This window comes from Ursus maritimus, unplaced genomic scaffold, assembly GCF_017311325.1.
Source record: "Ursus maritimus isolate PB19 unplaced genomic scaffold, ASM1731132v1 scaffold_2, whole genome shotgun sequence".
In the NCBI taxonomy this organism is placed as follows: domain Eukaryota; kingdom Metazoa; phylum Chordata; class Mammalia; order Carnivora; family Ursidae; genus Ursus; species Ursus maritimus.
Genome location: NW_024424452.1, coordinates 101,201,299 through 101,221,181, shown reverse-complemented (window position 1 = coordinate 101,221,181; position 19,883 = coordinate 101,201,299). Strand labels below are relative to the sequence as shown.

At 56.4% G+C, this 19,883-nt stretch overlaps 1 protein-coding gene across 4 annotated transcripts in view; it reads right to left on the bottom strand.

The window, feature by feature from the left end:
• Positions 1-19,883, bottom strand: part of NAV1 (neuron navigator 1) — a 246,049-nt gene that overhangs the window by 140,633 nt on the left and 85,533 nt on the right. For all 4 annotated transcript variants that reach the window (XM_040636446.1, XM_040636447.1, XM_040636448.1 and 1 more), the window contains exon 4: positions 12,808-13,599. In XM_040636446.1, coding sequence (XP_040492380.1) covers positions 12,808-13,599 — 792 coding nt within the window. The remainder of the gene's footprint in view (positions 1-12,807; positions 13,600-19,883) is intronic.

The following is a 19,883-nucleotide window of genomic DNA, read 5'->3' as shown; positions in this document are numbered from 1 at the left end:
CAGCATCAAACCCATGCACCTGTTCTCCCCTGAGATCAGGGAAGGAGCCAGGATGTCTTGGCCTCACCGCCCCCCCAACCAGATGTGCTCCCAGCTGTGTGTTAAGCAGCCACTGGGGTGGATTTCATGCCTTCCAGCCCTGGAAGGACCTTTCAAGGACCACCAGTGGGGTTGGAAGCCAATGCAGGGACCAGGGACAGGGAGGGACAGTTCCCAAGGGCCTGGCGTGGAGAGGGGACATACATGCCCAGGCTAAAGCTATAGGTCAGGTCTGAGTCTCCTTCCCTAACCAGAGGTGAGGACATTGCCAGTTTCACCCTGCTCTAGATGGATCCAGGCCCTGAGCTAAGGACTAGGGGTGCGTAATGAACAATCTTTGACTACCTTCTTCATATCTGCTTTCAGTTCAACCATTTATTTCATAGCGTCTCTATTTTCTTTTCATTGAAGTCTAAACGACCACCAGGCTGACGTAGTACCTTAAAAACTCTGGACAAAGCCAAAGTGCTTCTCTCTCCTTGGGATGGGTCAGTCAGAGCCCACCCCCACGCCCCTGAGGGGAGACTGGCTGCTGTCTTGGACAGGGCAGGCACGGAGCTGTGGGCACCCGCGTTCCACCACGTGGGCAAGGGGCAGAAATGCCGGTCCGCGGTACACATGAATCAGATATGTGGAGCGGAGCGGAGCAGAGCAGAGAGAGCAAGAACGTGGAGCACGTGAAGGTGCTCAGTACAGCGAGTTTCTTTTACCTGGAAAACCGGGCTGGTCCCTGCAAGTCAGCTCTGTGTCTGTGTCCTCTGATAAAGTCCCTCCCCTTTGGCTTAAGCTGCCTCCAGGGGGCTTCCACAAATACAACTGAGAGTCTGAACAAAAATATCAGAGCTGAACTGAAACAGGGTCAATAATGAGCCAATCTGTGAATGAAGCAACTGGAATCCCTGGTTGACACTGGGGTCTGCAGAGCCAGGGTGATCAGGATGAGGAAGCACAGGGGGTCTGCAAGCCTGCAGGGGAGGGGGCCAGAGCGCCAACCCTACTGATCACCTCTGGCGTGCCAGGCGCTCCCTACGCTCTTCTGTGTAATCTTCACAATCACCCCACGTAGTGGGTCACAAGCCCCATTCTACAGACAAGGAATGGGCTCACAGAGTGCTAAGGACAGCCAGCCAACAGCCATCAGAGTTCACTTGAACCCTCACAGGCACGACACTTTCTATTACCCTAGGCCATCAAGGTCCCAGAGATATACAGGGCTCCAGGCCAGGCCACCAGAGTCTTGATGCCTGTCCCCTATAACATGATGTGCCGGTCCCTCCGGACTGTCAGAACAGGTGTGCAGGGTGGAGGAATGAACACAGATGGCGGTGAGGGCAGAAAAAGCGTATCAACCACAGACTCCACCCACTGTCCCCAGCCTGGCAGCAGGACCTAAGACGGTCCAGGGAACGTGCTTGGCTCCCCGCTCCCCGCGCCACCACTCTTCTAGAGGAGACATCAGAGTGCAGAGCACTCTGGAATAAAGGACCTGGGCAGCCGCCCAGGAGGGTTTGCCATGCCTATGGACTCTGCCAGGCCAGTGTTCTCCACTGGCGAGAGGCCCTGGAGCACAGTGCTTAAGGAGGCAGATGCGTGAGCTACACCGCTGGGCGGGGCGGGGGGGGCGGGGGGGGTCATACCCAGGCTCCTCCACTTCCTGGCTGTGTGACCCTGGGGAAGCTACTTAACCTCTCGGTTTCCTCATCACTAAAATGAGACTAAAAACAGCACCCAACTCCCCAGGTTGTTCTAGGTGACACAATGAATTAATCTACATAAAGTGCTTAGAACAGTGCTTGATACATAACACATAATAAATGACAGATATTATTACTGTGAGTCCTTGGGTCTTCCATGTAGCTAACTCCCCACCCCCAAGATGCAGCACTCTGGAAAATCGAATCTAGAAATCAGGGGCTACAGGCCAAGGGGGAACAAGAGAAGAAAAGAGCAGCGGTGCTCTGAGAGCCCTCTTGTGCAGCCCTCAAGGCATCCTCCCAGATCCGGGAGCTAGGGCGTCTGACCCCGTGTTACCACCAAGAGCCTGAGGTTGAAGCCTTGAGTGGCTTATTCAAGATCCACGGTTAAGAGTGACAGATCAGGGGCGCCTGGGTGGCTCAGTCAGCAAAGCGTCTGCTTTCGGCTCAGGTCATGATCCTAGGGCTTTGGGACTGAGCCCCCATGTCAAGCTCCCTGCTTAGCGGGGAGTCTGCTTCTCCCTCTCCCTCCGCCCCTCCCCCTGCTTGTGCTCACACACTCTCTCTCCCCTTCCAATAAATAAGTAACATCTTTAAAAAAAAAAAAAAAAAAGAGTGACAGATCCAGGATTCACAGTGGGACAGACCAGAGAAGAGCTTATCCTAGGCTGACATTCCTCCTGATTATTCTCTCCATCCTCAGCATGGCCACCTCGGCCCTGACCCTTCATGTCCTCTCGGGAAGCCCTCTCCCCAAAAGCCTTCCTTCAGCTCCTGGGCACTGCTCGGTCACAGCACTGGCCAAAAACCCTGTTTTTGCCCATCTGTGGTCTGCTTCCTAGACTAGACAGTGAGAGCCTTGGGAAGCGGGGGCTGGCACACAGTTGGCCCCTGAGGAATGTTTGCTGGGGCAGGAAAGAACGCGTTCCTACAGACCTGGGCTCTCAGGATCAGTGCACGACTGTTCAGCCTAAAGGTTCTAGAATGTCTGGAGGGCATGGGAAGCAAAAAGATGCCTCTTCTTGTGCAAGAGGCAGTGGAGTCTATGGTGAAATGGATGAGTCTGAATCAAGCCCCATTTGAATCTTAGCTTTACTATGAACTTGCCAAGGGACGTTGGACAAACCATGTGGCCTCCCCTGACTCCTCTAAGTTTCCGCATACTTCATTCAGTCTTGTGCAAGGGTGGGGTGGCCAGTGTACAGAAATGCACCAGGAGGGGCACACTACACTGGCTGTTGAAAAACACAAAACACCCCCATACCAACGGGCAAAGTAAGTGCTCCCTTGGGCCCTTAGGTGCTCCTACCACGCTGGTCACGTGGGCCCGTCCTCTGGGACTCCCACAATTCGGCATCCACAGAGTAAACATCTGGCCTAGCGGAAGGCCCCCAAGATTCCTCCGGTTCTGCAGACTGCGAGAGTTGTGAAATATTTTGCATGTGACCCTTGATTAATATCTCATTGTGAGGATGACATGGGTTTATACAAGCGAGGCGCCCAGCACAGCCAGCAAACAGTGAGTGCTCAATAAATGTTAGTCATCATTTTGCTCATCTCCACTGACTCATGTCTGGGAGTGTTCCATGATCTGCCACGGATCCTCAGGATGAAGGTTTTTGACCTACCTGCAGAGTCCAAAACCTTGACTAAGGTCTCAGGCACTGCGTGCTTCCTTCTAGGGAGCCCAAACCCTGCAGCCAGGCCCTTGGTGGCCCCAAAGCTACGAGCTTAGCCGAGGTGCCAAGCAGGGCGGCCTTGCCCTGGCACTCCTGGGCTTCAGGGTGGCAGCAAGAGCAGCGGCAGCCTCTCCAGCCTGCCCACTGTGAGCAAACCCCACTGGGTGGGCAGGGTGTCAGGCAGCACAGAGATTGAGCCTTGCCCCTGCGCCCAAGAAGGCCGCCCCTCATGGTGGCTGCTGTCCTTCACGGCGGCTGGAGCTGCAGCAGCAGCACTGGCCTGTCTCCCTGCCCCCGGGTAGGCACCGCTGCCTTCTCTGCTGTCGTAACGCCCCCTCCCCGGAGCAGCAGCGAGGGCCAGGGTGACAGGGAGGCCCTGGACACCACGTTACCATCAGGGCCAGGGAAGATCCATGTAGGACAGGATCTATACACTCAGGCAACCCCTGAACTCTAGGACCACACCTCCTGGGGATGCCCAGATTCCAGGACAAAACCAAGTCCACTAGGACCAAACACCCAAGCTCCTGTTACAGCAGAACTCCATGGCAACGTCCAGGGCATGGCAGCTGGGAACAGTCCGGTGGCATCTTGAGGAACAGAGGAAGGTGAAGACCTGAGTGTAGGATAAGGTTCCTCCTAATCCTTCACCAGGGCACCCTCCCTCCCTGGGGGCCCTTCTACCCCGGGGTGGGGGGCGCTGTTCCCTTCGCTCCCTGAAGGACCATCTGCTCCAAGGGCTCCTAGCCAGCTAGTCCCAATCCTGTCCTCCCACTCCATCCAAGCAAAGCTGGGTGACGGGAATGCATCTCCCCTTGTGCCAAGCGTTTCTGATTCCCTTAATAGCTCCCCACCTTCCAACTCCTACAGGAAGGCATCCTGGATGGAACAAGTAAGCTAGGAGCTGAAATGGGGCCCCCACACTACTTATGCCCACTCTCAGGCTGGGTTGTGCGTTGGTTCTGCTGTGTACAGTCTGGTTCATGCCTTGCTGCAGGCACGCACCAGAGCTGGGGGGTGGGGGTGCAGTACCAATCCCTGGGCGGGGCAGAGAGCTGCACCTCAGGCCTCATCAGAGCTGCTGCTAACCCAAGGGACCTCCTCTGGGCACCGAGACGTCCTCTCTCTGTGCCTCCGGACTCTGCAGGGGGAGCGAGGGCGATCTTCACTCAAGCAAACAGATTCAGAACTTGAGAGGCCCTGGGCTGGCTGATCTCATCAGTCTGCAATCTCTCCAAAGCACCAGTGGGCACCGGATTCTTTTGGGGATCCTTTGGGGCAAACCTTGATTGCTCTCCTCTGTTCAAATGTTGCTCTGTTCCAAAGTCAAGCCCCAGTGCCCTCCACTCGGGTCCGTCACGCCCCTCCCATCCTGCCTGTCCAGTCTCATTCCCTCTCTCACTTGGTGCGCCATCTCTCCTCTAGCAGACAGGACCCCATGATCAAGCCCCTCATTTACCTCCTCCTTCCATTCTCTAGTCCCTCCCATCTCTGCTGCTGGGATCCCAACCTTCCTTTGAAACCACATCACTTCTCCAGAACTTCCCCTCCTTGCCCGCTGCACCCATGCGCACACTCGCCCCCTCCACGTACAGACTCTTGCTCCCCTTAGCCTTTCCGAATTTTGTCACGGCACCTGCCACAACTGCCCAGCACGGGAATGAGCGCGATCCTTCTCGCCTCCTCATCTAGCCTGTTGGAACCTAGCAGGCAGGGCCCAGGGCCACAATCTCAAGGGCACAGAGCTTTGTCCACAGGGAACGCTTGAGAGGTTGATTCTGAACCCTGTGGAATCCAACTCAGCTTCAGGGGGGTGGGGGAGTCTCGAGGCTCCTGGAAGCAGCATGTCATAGGGGTTAAGTTCAAACCCTGGCTCTGCTGCTCACTTGATCCACTAGCTTTGGGCAGATTCTCTACAGTTCAGGTCCTCAGTTTCCCCATTTGTAAGTACCAGGACCGCGGGATGATTGTGAGCACTGACTTCTTATGCGTCATACACCAAGTGATGGATACCGTTAGATTACCGTATGCTCTGGGCCTACTTGCTCCCCCCAGCAGAGTCAGGTCTCAGAGCTCCTGGGAGGCAGCTCCTCAGCCTGGGATGGTGGGGGTGCTGGGCCCCGTGGCAGCTTAGGGAGCCTGCAGAGAAAGCCAAGGCCTCCTGGGTGGCTGCCAGCTTCCCCAAAAGGGAAGGGCCTGTTTAGCGAGTCACCAAGGGCAAAGGGAGCCTGTGTCCTCAGAGCGTGAGGAGTAACCAGCAGTCACAGTGCTTTTCTGGGAGAGCAGCCAGGGACACCGAACCCCTGCAGCCTCCGCCTGGGGGTCTCTTTGAGGGAAATAGCTCCACCCTGGTCATATTTCAGACTCTTTCAAACCTGTCCAACTCCTGCATACACACAACACATGCACACAAATGTACCTTTAGTATGTGCCTAGTTGCCGGAAGCCAGCGGGTGCCCCACGTGACACACCCTGTGTTCACACCCTGACTCCCAACCTCGCCTATGTTCTTAGGGTTAACGGACATAGGCCATACGCCCTCTGAGCCCAGTACCTCCACACACTCACCCAAGCCTTGCTCTTCCAACACTCACTATCCTTCCACCCAGCCTGAGGTCCCAGCTTACAATCTGGCTCTCCATCAAAACACCTGGGAATTCGGACATGACTCTGCCTCCCAGACCAGATCACACTCAACGGCAACACCCCAACTGGATACCTGCAAGACGACCCTGGATTCCCTGGGGACCAACGCGGGGAGCACTGACAGCACCCCTTGGGTCTGCTGGGCTGTGCTTGCTTTTGGTTTCCACATCCCCAGGGCACAAGAGCGAGCACCCCAAGTCCAGAGCGAGAGCTACGGCCCAGAAATTAGAGGGCTGCGGAGAACGCGCCCACTCCAGTGGCCCTGAAGTGTGTCATTGAGATGTCTAAAATAGACCCGACCATGGCCCAGGCCCAGGCCCAGGCCCAGCCCCTGCGGAGCCATGGCCGCCTTGCTGAGGTCTGGCTGGAGCTGACTTGGAGAACTGTGTGTCAAACGCTCGATGTACAACAGCGCTGGCAGCAAGAGCCTGGAACCTGCCCGAGCCCACGCTCTCAGGGTGAACCTGCAGCCCATAGCTGGGCTGGGCTCCATGCTCTCCCACCCCCATCCCCACCCCAGCACCACAATGGGCCCGAGGAGTCTGGAGGCTCTGGCTACGTCCCTATTCTCCTCCACTTCACTTCCCACCCCTGCAATTTGCCCCTTCTCCTGCCAGAAGCACAGGCGCTGATAAAATATGAGAAGCCCTGACCCACCCCCCTTATTCCAGGCACACGTGCTGTGCCCACCTCAGCCCACGGCAGTGACCGTGCTGGACACACCCTTGGCACAAGGCTAATCCTCCCTCAGCCTCCAGCTGGGAAACAGAAACAGCTGCTGGGGCGCCTTCCCAGCCCGCACCTTGATCTCTGCTGGTCAGAGGGCAGCAGAGACCTGTGTGCACTGAATGAGGCAGAACGGAACCCTGGGGGCTCTGGTTTCGTCTCAGGATGCCTGGTCCCCAGAAGCAACATGAAGGAAAGTGTGGGAGATAGTGTCCACTTTGAGGGCTGACCCAGCGTTCCAAGGGCTTCTATGGACAGAGCGTGCCCACGCAGGGCCAGTGAGCTGTGCCTGGCCCCCTGGCCCTTCCTGTGCACGAGAGGGAAGGCTGCAGGCTCCAGGGACTTCAAACGCATCTGGGTAATCCAAACAGGGTGTGGGAGGAGGTCAGCCAGCGCAAATGAGAAACATGTGGCGTGCGTTTCCCCTCCGCTTGGCTGGCTAGCACAGGGTTTCCAGGCAGCAAGAGAAGGCTGTGGGGAGAAGGCCAGGTTGGACCCAGAGAACACTCTGCCAGGTGCTGAGATGCAGACGTTAGGAGCAAGCGGGGGGTGCGGTCCAGGTGGGGAGCAGGACTCCACTAGGCCCAGGAATCAGGGTGAATGGGTCGGCTCCTCTTCCTATCAAAGTCTTATTCCAAAAAGAAAGATAAATGGAAGGAAAATTAAAACAGGTAACAAAGGGAGAAAAGCTGTGGTGGAATAAGGCTAGGCGCCTGACCTCAAATATAAGAGGGGGCATCTGAAAGGCAGGCTAGCTTCACCTGTAAGGATCCAGGTGGCAGGTTTGGACCCATGGGTGGAAATTCTCAGAAAGAAGAATCTTAGCTCAACAGGCTCTCCAATAATGAGCGCTTTCCAGGAAAATTAGGTAGTGAGCCCTCTGTCACTAGGAGTGTGTAAACAGAACACCCACCTGCCTCTGATGCTATAGAGGGATTAATTTCAGCTTGAGGTGTGGGTGGCTCAACTAGACGTTTCCATCCTGTGGTTCTGTGAGATCCCAGGGGAGGGTGGGGAAGGGGGGGATTTTTCTCTCTCTGGCTGTTCAAGGAGACCCTGCAGTGTGGGACAGAGGTGGGGCAGAGGTGGGGCGGCAGCAGGGTGCCCAGCTGCAGTGAGGAGCCCCAGGGGCTCTGCTCAGCCTGCTCAATGCACGCCTGGCTCTCCCTTGAGCGCCAAAGAGCACCCTGCCCCTTCAGCACTTGGGGTCAGAGGCTGTGAGGAGTGGGTATGTGTGTGTGTGCAGGGACAGTTTCAGAGAGGCGGAAGATGGAAGTCAGCAGGACAAAATATCTAGTGTTGGCAGCCCAGGTCTTGGGACAGGTCATGGGGGGGAGGGGCAGCTGTAGCCACAGCAGCAGATATATGTGTTTTGGGGGGGGGGGTTGGATATAGAACAAGAGGGAAGTATCAGAAAACACCCCAGGATTCCAGATGACTTGGTCCTGTTAGCCATTCAATCCACATCTAGAAGGGGCCTATGGCCTGGGACTGGAGCCTCCACTGATGGTAAAGGACATCTCCCTGGGTTGGTTTATGCTTTGGGGAAGCAGAGAAGCTCCAGGCACTTGGGCTCCATCTGCTTCTCCCCAGGGCAGAGGAACTGCCCCCAAGACCGCCTCACGCATCCACCCGTTACTCTCAGAAGCAGAGCTGTGGCCGCCGTGTGAAGAGAACAGCTTTGCTACAGCAGTATGAACAAGGCAATGACCGAAGGGTAGGACCAGGGCCTGGGTGGGGCCCCTGGAGAGCACGAAGCCTGGACAGAGAAGAAAAAGTTCTGAGCATGTGAGAAAAGAAATGTTCTCAGTGCTAACCTTGCGGAAGGCAGGAGGCCCTGCCAATGGAAGGTTCTATGCCAGTTTCTCACAATGCATGCCCACCTTCAGACCCCCACCCCTTGGCACAGCCCTTCCTTCAGCCTGTGACTCTATAAGCATCCCCTGCTCTCCCCAGGGGGAGCCTAGAGGTGAGCTTTGTCCTCCTGTTCCTGCTAGGCCTCTGGAGAACCCCTAGAAGGCCTTAGGAGCGGCTCTGGCGTGGAGCCTCTGACGTGAGGGTGCTAGGGGAGCCTGCACATATCACCTGCCTCCTCTGGGCATCAGTGCTTTTGGGAGAACTCACCATAACTCCTCCACCCACCCAGACCCCCCAGTGCATTGAAGAAAAAGGAAGTAATTTCTTCTCTTCCCCTCTTCAAAGCATCCCAGAACACATTCTCTAGAGTAAATCCCATCCTCACCACCCCCCTAAAACCAGTATCAACCAATTGGCTTAGAAATGGATGACTTCCGGACTTCCTTCCCCTGTTCTGTTTGCCCTGAGCCTCTGAGGGCCTAACTGTTGTCATGGCAACCCTTCCCATAGGTCCAGACGCCCTCTTGAAGAAGTGGGACCGGGCTCGGTTCCTTTACACCCTGACCTTGGGCTGCCTTAGCTGTTCCGTTCTGTCCCTTTGCCTAGAGGTTGAAGAAAGCAAAACTGAACGTGTGGGGAGTCAACAGACTGATTTTCCTTTGAGATCCTTAGGCCCAGGGGTGATGAGGCAGGAAGAATGTGGTTTGGGAGGGTATTATGTATTAAAATAGCCTGGGACATTTTCAAGGTCTGACCACCTTCATCTGCAGCCCCCTCCCCATCACTATATGTAGGGAAGAGCCGTGAGAGGGTCTCTTCCATTCACAAATGGGGAAACTGGGTTCCAGAGGAGGTCACAGAGCTTAGAACTTCCACACAGGGAACTCAGGACTGCAGCCTCCTACCCTGCCCCAGGCCCAGGTGGGGTGACATTTCCCCTCCGAGCCAAACTGCCAGGGTCCAAAGATCTGATTCTTGGGATTGCCCCATTTTCCCCCCGGCACTCACCCCTCAGCCTTCTAGGTTTCCAGGGTTCCCCGGTGGGACCCTAGTTATTTGGCAGCTTTTCCAAAGGAAGCAAAGGGGCACGGAGCCTGCCTAGACCATCTGGGTCCCAGCTGATTTCTGGGAAGGGAGTGATCAAATTTCAGCTCTTCTCTTTTATTCCAGAAAGGCTCTTATTTGGAGCTGCCTCACCCCCTCTCCCCACAGAACTGGGTCTTGGCAGCTTCTTGGGTCTGGGATGGTACCAAGGAGTATGTAACCTTTGACCCTCAGCCCCCAAAATAGGGAACAAATACTCTGTTTTTAGCCACCATCCTGAGGCATCGAGGCAGTCATTCTTCTTCTCAGAGGCCACCCTGCTCTCCAGTGAAGGCCAGTCCTGACAACCTGGAACACCTTCATGAGCTTGGAGAGACTGAGCCAGCTCTGTTGTCCCCTGGTGCCCAAACAGATCAGTCTACCCTCTACCCCAACTCTCACCTTCACACAAAAGAGAGATTTTGCCTGAAGGCACTAGCTCCCACCCCCCACCACCACCCTGTAATGCCAAGCACTGTCCCCCAGAACCTACCCACATGCCCCCCACCACCCTGAGATGCCAAGCACTGTCCCCCAGAACCTACCCACACGCCCCACCTCCACTTTGGTCCTCACAGCCCCAAACAGTCCAACATGTTTGCCAGACTATCCACCCTCTCCCCCCAGCAGAGATCTTAGCCCCTAAGCCCCTCTGCAGGGTCAGCAGGGCAGGCTGGTGGCCCATGTCCAGAGACATTTGCCTTGGTCAGACCCCTCTTGACCTGCTGACTCCCCTTTCTCAGGGCGGCCTCCCAGATGGAGCCAGTGACTTAGGAACATGAGCAGACCCCCCTTCCATCACTAACTCAGAGATGGCTCTCATAAAGCCCTCGATGCTTTTCCTCAACTGGGAAGTTGGCGGGGGGGGGGGGGGGGAGTTTCTCCCTATCTCCAAGGTTCCTGAGAGGCAGCAGCACCAGTGTGCTTTGGGAATGACAACCACTGAACAGGAGTAAGGGACCCCAGCTCAGCTTCCCCCACTCTCCCGCCCTCCACTCTTACCCCAGCCAGCTCTAAGACTATCTGTCAGGGTTTCTGAGGTTACTGTCTCTTGAAGAACAACTAAGGAGGCAGCCAGGTCCTGGGGCTGTGCTGGGTCTTGCCTGTCTGGGGACAGCCCAGATCAGCTAAGACATCCCAAACAACGGAAGCCCTGACCTTGAAAAGGGAACTGTGCCCTCTACTTTTCTGAGTCCTTGACACTCCCTTCACTTCCCCAGAACACAGACACTCAAGTCCTCTCCTCTAGCACCATCCACACCCCATCCACATCCGCTTCTTAGTGCCTGGGGAATGTGTCTCCCTCAGCCGGCCTGCGATGCCTCAGACACAACTCAATTATCACCTCCTTAAGCTTAAGGACCTCTCCTTTCCAGTCCTCCCCTATCACGGGGTCCCCTTCCATTTTCTCGATAGCCCTCCTGATGTCTGGAATTATTTTATTTCTTCATTGTCTGTCTCATCCCATTAGACTGTAAGCTCCTTGAGGGCCACACACGGCACAGGGGTGGCACACTCCCTTTGCAGCATGAGGCTGCCCTGTCAGCTTCTGCACACCCGAACCCCCAACCCCGACTTATCCGTGTGAGGCCAGGGCCTTCAGGAGGGGCTTTCCTAGGAAAAAGGCTGCTCTTCCCCTTTTTGCCCTTGTCCAGTTTCCTGACTGCCTCTGCAAAGCCCAAATGCAGCCTGCTAGGGAGGCTCCCAATCCAAAGCTCCAAGGGACTGTTGCCCCTGGTCAGCGGTTCCTCGTGCTGGCCCCACCGGGGTCTGGGGGTCAGGGGATGACAGCAGCAGGTCCAACCAGTCTTCTCCAGCTCTGCGTTCTCCACGGCTGCCAGACCAACACCCCCATCCTCCATCCACCCCACCCGCCCCATCTCCTCCAGCCGGTCCTTGGACCGCAGCCCGCGTCGGCCCCGCCCCTTCACACGCGCACGGACCCGCCCCTTCCCAGCCCCCAGCGGGGCGGGCAGCCTGCCTGGTACCCGGGAAGCTCGGGTCCCTCGGCGCCGGAGGACCCACATCCCAGCCACCGCAACAAGTCGGCGGAGCCTAGGAGGCCCGCTCGGGCTCCAGGCCTTGCCGCCGACCTCCCGTGGCCCCGGCACGACCCGGGCCGGCTCCGGAGGCGCGGCAGCCCTGCGTCCTGCACATCCCGGATCTATCCCTCTCCGGGCGAGGGCTCTCCGAGGAACGCGAGCGCAGTTCCGGGGCCCGCTCCGGGTTTTTTGCATAGACTCTTCAGGCTTGGAGAACAATGGAGCAGCTCTCTGCGCTTCCTCCGCCCGAGCAAGCTTTGTTCCTCCCTTCCCGCCCGCTCGGCTTCCATTAGCCAAAGGGCAAAAGCTTCCCAGTCAACCAGGAGTCTCCGCGTGAGAGCCCAGACCTGTCCACACTCTGTAAAAAACCTGGGGGGTAGGGGTTTGGGCCAGAGCCTGGGCCGAGGTACAGGACGAATATCCAGATGCGCACAGCTGGCTGCCCGCCCGCCCCCTGGCCCCACACGCGTCTCCTTGCCAGAACCCCCACACCCGGGAAATCCGACTCGCGCTCCCACCGGAGATCCACAGAGGAAGTGGAGCCTCGGCTCTGCTCTGGGGCCAAACAGCACTCACATCTGCTTTCCCCACATCTGTCCTCTAGATCCGGGCTCTCACTGGGCTCTCCCCTGGCAATGCTGGATGCTCTCTTGCCAAGCATAGAGCACAACACAACTGAGGTTTCCATCAGCCCCAGATTTTGCCATATGAGGATTCTGGGCTTTAAAATTCGAGGAAGCTCATGGGGCTCTATTTCTGAGAATCTGTGACCCCCACACCATTGTCCAGGCTCACCTCAGCAGGCCAGAGCAGAGCCTGGGCTCTTGCCTGGTGACATCTTTAAGAAGACGCACTTTAGCCATGCCCATCCCGAGGTAGGCCAGCCCTGCACATCTGGGCCCAATGCCCCCTCACAACCTGACCGAAATCTGGAGAGCCCTACCGGAAGAGGAGAAAAGAGGGGGGGCTGCGCTCTCCCCACACCTTCCCTTGCAGCTGGCTAGGAGAAAGCCAGGGGTGGGGCGGGGAGGCAGGACTTACCCAGCATCTGGCTGAAGAGCAGCTGCTCCAGGTCTCCCAGCACGGTCACCACGAGCTCGGGGTCCACCTTGAGGAAGGCGCGCTCCTCCTGACCCTTGGCGGAGGGCACAGGCCCGGAGCCCTTTTGCGCCTTGGCCTTGCTAGAGAGCAGCTCGTCGTCCGACTTGCCATCGTCGCTCACGGCTGCCTCAGGAGCCTTGCTGAGCGGCTTGACCTCGGCGTAGGGGCCGCGCGGGATCCGGCTCGGCTTTCCCAGGCTGGGCGCGAGGGGAGCCAGGGGGGTCTTGACGCCGCTCGCCGGGCTGCCCTTTGCCTGGAAGAGCGAGTGCTCCGACTTGGACAGCGTCTTGGACATAAGCGGAGCCTCGCGGCCTTTGGACCCCGCCTTGCCCAAGCCCTTGGGCGCCTTGGCCATATCGTCGCTCCACTCGGGCTCATAGAGCTGCAGCTTTTTCTCCGAGTCGGTGAGGAACGAGAGGTTGGTGAGCGACTTCTGTTTGCGCAGGTTGGAGGCGGGAGGCCCGCCGGGAACTCGGCCGTCCACGCTGCCAGACTTGAAGACCTTCAGCTCGGCCGCGCTGGCCTTGGCCATGCTGCCGCCGCCGCCGGGCGCCTTGGCGCGCTTGGGCAGCATGCCTCTGCCGTCAGCCGCTGCCGCCTTCCTACCGGCGCCCCGAGGCTCGTCCGCGCCCTCGTCCCCGCCGCCGCCGCTCAGCTCCACCTCGGGCTGCACGCTCTTGACGCTGCTGCCCAGCATTCTGCCCGCGAGGAGCGCATGGACGATCCGCGCGTCTGCAGGCACGGCGGGGGCGGGGGCGGGAGCGCAGGGAAGAGGAGGCGGGGGAGGGGAGGGGGAGAGAAAGGACGGAAGAAACCGAAGAAGATGGGGAGAGGAAAGAGGAGGGAGCGAGGGAGGAGGGAGCCAGGCGAGCGAGGGCGCAGGGAAAAGAAACGCAAGGAAGGAAGAGGGGAAAAGGAAAGAGCGAGGAAACCGTGGGGCGATGGGGCGGGGTCGGAGGAAAAGGGGCGGGGCGGGGAAAATACAAATTAAAATTTACAAATCAGTCAAAGGAAGAATGGAAGCCCGGCGGCTCGGCGGGCGCGCAGAGGTGCTTCCATGCCCGGTCCCGACCCTCCGCCTGCCCGCTTGTCAGTCCCGCTGGCCGAGCACTGCCCGGCAGCTCCCTCGCGGCACTCCGCCCGCCAGCTTGAGTAGAGGCTGCGGGCTGCAGCTCCAAGCGCAGGAAGGAGGGGAGGGGAAGGCGGAGGAGCAAACAGGAGGAGGGGAGGAGTGTGTGCGAGGGAGGGAGGTGGGGGAGAGCGAGTGTGTGTCTATTTCTGGCTCGGGAGGGGGTGGTATTTGCGGCAGAGATCCAGGGGCGGATGAGTAGGGGGTCGGGGAGGGTAGATAAAGGATCCCACCAGTTTTCCTCCTCGCTTTCCACGAGAAGGCGGGACCCGTTCTCGGAGGACACGGTGGTCCTCTGCCGCGCCCAGAGTATGGGGTGCGGTGAAAAGGATCTGTCGAGGAGATGTGGGGCGCAGGTAAAAGGGACTGAGACAGGACAGCTCATGATGCGGGAGGGAAGGTGGACTCGTGGGACCAGGAGAGATGCTAGGAGAAGGGTTGGGAAAGCCGTACAATCCAGGTTGCTGGTTCCCCCACCCCCACTCCAAACCGTTGCGGTTTCCCTCCAGTTAACTCCCAGTACCATCTTACTTCCGCCTCGGAGGCTCTCGGCTGCCCTCCAGAGGTAGGGGATACTCCCTGGGGTCGGGCAAAGGGGATGGGACAGGGGTGGTTCTGAGAGACAGGCCCAGGGCTGACTGGGGAGGGGGCTCAGGGCTTGGAAGAAAGGACCAACTCTTGGGATCAGGAGATTGGGTTCCCATCCTAATGGACTGCATGACCTTGTCAAAGTCATTGCACCCCTTTGGCTGGCTCTCTTCTCTTAAAGTGGTTATAATACCAGCTTAACGGGTAAAAGGGCTTTGGCATTGTAAAGCGCTTTGTCAAACCTAGGAAATCAGTTGGAGGCTTAGCACGGGTCCCCTGAAGGCTGATTTAAAGTGGGACTGCAGAGCAATTTAAAAAGACAACGTTTTCCTAGCCTTTCTCCCTCCTCCCACTTGGACTCAGGGAAGAAAGATGGGGTGGAAGGGGTAGAGGCCAAGAGGGATGGAGCAAGCAGCAGTCAGCCTAGGGCTGTCCTTCAGTAGAGGGCGACACTGCCCATTCTCCCATGGCCTCCCAGGTCAGTGCCAAGTTACCTGAGCAAATGGTTCTCAGGCAAGAAAATGAGGGACAGGAGAAAGCAGAGGGGACATCCCTGGAAGCAAAGCTTGCTCCAGGAGAGGCGGGCCCCAGATGGAGCCACACACGGGGGATTGTAAAGCCCTAAGGACTCTTTTTTTTTTTCTTTTAAGTTTATCTATTTTTTTATTAATCTCTACACCCAACATAGGGCTCGAACTGATGACCCCGAGATCAAGATTTGCATGCTCTTCCAACTGAGCCCACCCGGCACCCCAAGAACTCTTTGCCATAATGTGCTAACCATCAGATTATCTGCCCACCCCATCCCCAACCTCCCTTCTCTAGCTTCCTGCCTGTCCCCTTAGAATCTGAAGAACCCTGTGCCTGGGTCTCAGGGTTCACCCACTTTCTTCGTGCTAATCGTCACAGCCCGCCTGGTGTGAGAGGTATTTGTGTACATGTCTGTCTCCTCCACCAGCACTGGAGCTTTCTGGATACAGAACTATGTCTCTCAGCACCTTGCAGGGAGCAGACGCTGCAACTGTGTTAGTGGAACCCTGAGCGCTGTACACTGTGTCTGTACCCTCTATGACTCTTGGGTCCTGGTAGTGTCCCCAGGCCTCTGCCTTCCATAATCCCAGGGCTGGATTGAGATACCACAAAATCTGCAAGGACAGGGGTCATCACCGAGAGGATGTGCTTACCACAGTACCAAGAGCACACAGTTCTCAGGCACAGGGGTGTCTGGTAAGAAGCATGGACAACCTTGGCTGGGCTTCGACTGATACAGAGAAAGATAGAGATTCTGCCCTCAAGGAACTCAGTGTCTGACAGGCAGTACAAAACAGACAACACAGATCTGGGAAAGTAATCATCATGACGCTGTGAAAAAGCAATGTCACATATACCAACACACTCATCATAGAAAGACAGACACAGGTATGTGGATACTAATTTTAGGAATGACCCGAGGGACACCGAGCCCTGAAGAGCAGGGACCCTGGCCATCTCATTCACTGCCCTCACCCCAGAGTCCAGCACTTCCTTGGAAGGTGCTGGATACCTGTGAGCGTGGGAGTAGGAGACTGTGCTGGCAGGCAGAACAGGTGCGGGAGGTCTTGGAGGCTTCCTGGAATACTGAGCAGTGTACATAGGGAAGGGTTCAGACCAGGAAGGCAGGAAGTGAGAGGTTGCCCAGGCTCCCGCCCTGCTGCCTCCAAGGAGCAGAGGAAAGGGGTTGGGTGCAAAAGTTTACCAGAAGGTCCAGAGGGCACATGCAGATTGGCCTCAGAGTCAGTGTCTAGCATTTAGGAAACTCGGGGATGGAACCAAGCCTTGTGATCTCAAATAGGGAATGACAAGCAATAGAGAGCTGGTGAAAGGGACTAAGGTGGTATCGTGCCAGAACTTGCCCTGGGCACAGACAGCGCCCAGAGGGTAAGGCCAGTCCTGGGATTTTCTCTCTGGGCACGCATGAGGTCCTCATGCTTATGCCCAACCACAGGAGCCCAGCTTAAGGGACTAAGCCCCATCACTCGTGCCAAGTCTCCAGGTAACCACGCCCTTCCTCCCCCATCCCACAGGCCACCTTTCATGACACTGCAAACAATCACTTCTCAAGCCCTCATCCTTACTCAGAGGTCATTCTCTAATTTGCACCAGACATACCTAATTCAATCATGCGGGAACCTCACCTTTCCTAAAAATAGTGAAGCTGGGGATCCTTGTTCTCTGATTTACCAGGTTACAGTAGCTCTTATTGTCTCTATGTTCTTTCCCTGTATGTAAAATCATCTCCTCTTTAGCAGACAAGGAGAAATTAACTGGTTGCCATCTGGCTGAAAACCATCATTTCTACTGTGGTCCATCCCGCCCAGTGCGTGCTGCTGTAGGCAAACCTGACGCTGTCTGCCCTAGGTTTCTTTGGCCTCTCGTCTCCGGTAGGTGTGTAGGTTTGCTCCTGTCAACTTAATCTTCAGAATTGCTATGAGGCACTATTGTACTTGCTGCCCTGTCCACCTGTACTTCCTTGTCCCTGTATGCCCCCTGCCCCCAGAACCTGACCCTCCTTTCTTCCAGCCCTCATTGGTCCCTGCGCTCCAGCCCAGTCTCTTCCACTTCTTTATTCCTTTTTGTTCCTCCATGCCTCCTCTCCAGGGACAGCCCATGCCCCAAATCCAAGTCCTTTCCTTCAATAAACAGCTCCGGAAATTCTGCCTCCTTCGAGGAGAGAGGATTGTCCAGAAGAGAGGCACTAGCCCCCCTCCATCCCCCCCAACCCCCCTCCCCGACTCCCTCCTGCATGAGAGGCCACCTGTCAGTTTATGAGATGGAGAACACCTTCCATGCTCATCTCATGAGTTAATTCAGTGCTAATCCCCTTGAGTGCTAGTCCTTTCTCCGTCCACGTCCACCCGGTACTGCTCATCTTCCCGCTGCCACTCTCTAAAGGGCTGTGCCATGGCCATGTGTTGGCCTCTTTAAATAGTCATCTTGGCAGCCTGGAACTTTCAGACGCTCCCTAATGCGACCTCTCCTTGTATCTGGTTCTTTTTTGATTCCTTTCACATCCCTTGAGTTTCCCACCATCCTCTACTGCAGTGGGAGCCTCGGCTGCCGTGGCAACAGCCATTCCAGCATCAGTCGATAAAGCCAATATGTGCAGAATATTTCCTCGAGTGATTCCTAAAAAGAGAGGGACCTGCCCTGTCACACCATCCCCAAACCCGCTCTAGCCCCTCCCACTGTGCCATTTCCTCTTTCCCCAAGCCACAGACCAGATAGGCTGGGGATGGTGCGATGAGAGAGATCCTATGTGATGAGGGAGAGGCCTGGCTGGGCAGGGAGTGGGTCCTGGTGATGTCAGTGCCCTGTGGAGGGCAAATGGATCCCGCCCAGTCTCTAAAGAGGAGGCAGGGAAAGGGGCTGGCTTGGAATCATGGGAGTCCCCAGTTCCCAGCTCCCCAGACCCACTCATCATCCCACTCCTCTATCTTCAAAGGCAGTGGCACTTTCTGTGATCGGGTGGGATGAGTGATTTGACCACCTGTGTTGACCAAGAACTTAAAGCAATCTGAGGAATGAAGACATAGGCGTACAGCCAAGGAAAGGCAGGCTGTGTGATTTTACATTCTCACACCATGTGCTGGGAAACAGATGCAACCCAGGTTGTCTGTGGGGGGTCTGCGGGCTCCCCCCATTGGACTGGGGAGAGAGGAGGACAGGAAAAGGGCAGAAAGGAGAGGTGGGCTGCCTCCACCCTGTTGACCTTGAAAGGTGACCTTGGGAGAAGAGGGGATCTGAGGAAGGGGGGAGTGGACAGGTGAGTCCACACTTAGCTCCTTCAAGGGCCAAGTCAGAGGAGGGAAGAGGGAAGAGTTTTCTTGATACCTGAGCTCACGGTCATGATCTGGAGAGCAAGGGCTAGGCACGTAGTCCCATGGCTCTACAAGGCTAGCCCACCCACCCAGGACCAGGCCAGCTGAGTGACAGACACCCTCTTTACGTCTGCGCTCCCCACATCCCTATGATGAAGTTCTTTCATCACCTCCCTAGCAGATTCCAATACCTACGCCTTTGTGGAAAGCCCTCCAGCATCGCTCCCCACCTCCTTCTGCGCTTTTGCCTGCCCTGTCATTCCCCTACATCATTCCACCCATTAGCAGGGACTTCTTGAGCTCCCAAAATGTGCACAAGGCCAGGCTGGAGCCTGCTGAAATGGCCGGTGCTCAGCACAGTGTCGACTGCATCCAGAGGACCAGCTCCCCATTGCTCATCTCCTGTTCCGTGCCCGCTAGGTGCCAGCTACGAGGAGCACTGGAGGACAGACACAAATTCCTGCCCCCATGGAACTCCCAGTCTAATGGGAGACACAGACAATAAATGAGAAAGAAATGTTAGCTACTACAAAGTTCTTAGGAGTAAAACAAAGCAGGAAGGGGTATATGAAATATCCAGGGACAGGGGTTGAATTTTCAATATGGTGGCCAAGGAAGGCTTTCGTAAGAAGGTGACATTTGAGTAAAAACCTGAAGGACGGGGTGCCTGGGTTAAGCAGCTGCCTTTGGCTCAGGTCATGATCCCAGAGTCCTGGGATCAAGCCCCACGTCAGGCTCCCTGCTCACTGGGGAGTCTGCTTCTCCCTCTCCCTCTGCTGCTCCCCCTGCTTGTGCTCTCTTGCTCATGCTCTCTTTCTCAAATAAATAAATAAAACCTAAAAAAACAAACAAACAAAAAAAACCCTGAAGAAAGAGAGGAAGCAATTTATATGGGTATCTGGGGGAAGATTTCTAGGCAGAAGGAATAGTCCAAGCAAAGGCCCTGTGGGAGAGTGCGCCCAGCCCATCAGCAGAACTCCATGGAGATCAGCCTGGCTGGAGAGGAAGGAGGGGATAGTGGCAGGCAATGAGATCCAAGGTATAACTGGAGGCCAGGATGTTGAAGGCCTTCTAGGTCATGACAAGGACCTGGCCTTTTACTCTGAGTAGGGTGGGAGTCACTGGCAGGTTCGGAGCAGACGAGTGACAGGACCCAGCTTTTCCCTTGAAAGGGTCACTTTGGTGGCCATGCTAGGCTCATGGGCAGAAGACTCACAACAACCAAGGTGAGAGAGGATGGTGGCTTGGAAGTGGGTAGTGACTTTGGTAGTGGTGCAAAGTGGTCAGACTCTAGCTATATTTTGAAGCCATTAGAATTTGCTGATAGACCAGGTGTGGGTATGTGGGCTTGAGAGAAATTGAGCATTATCCCAAGGATTTGGGCCTGGAAAACTCTAAGACTGGACTTGCCATCAATCAAGATAGTGAAGACCCGAGGAGGA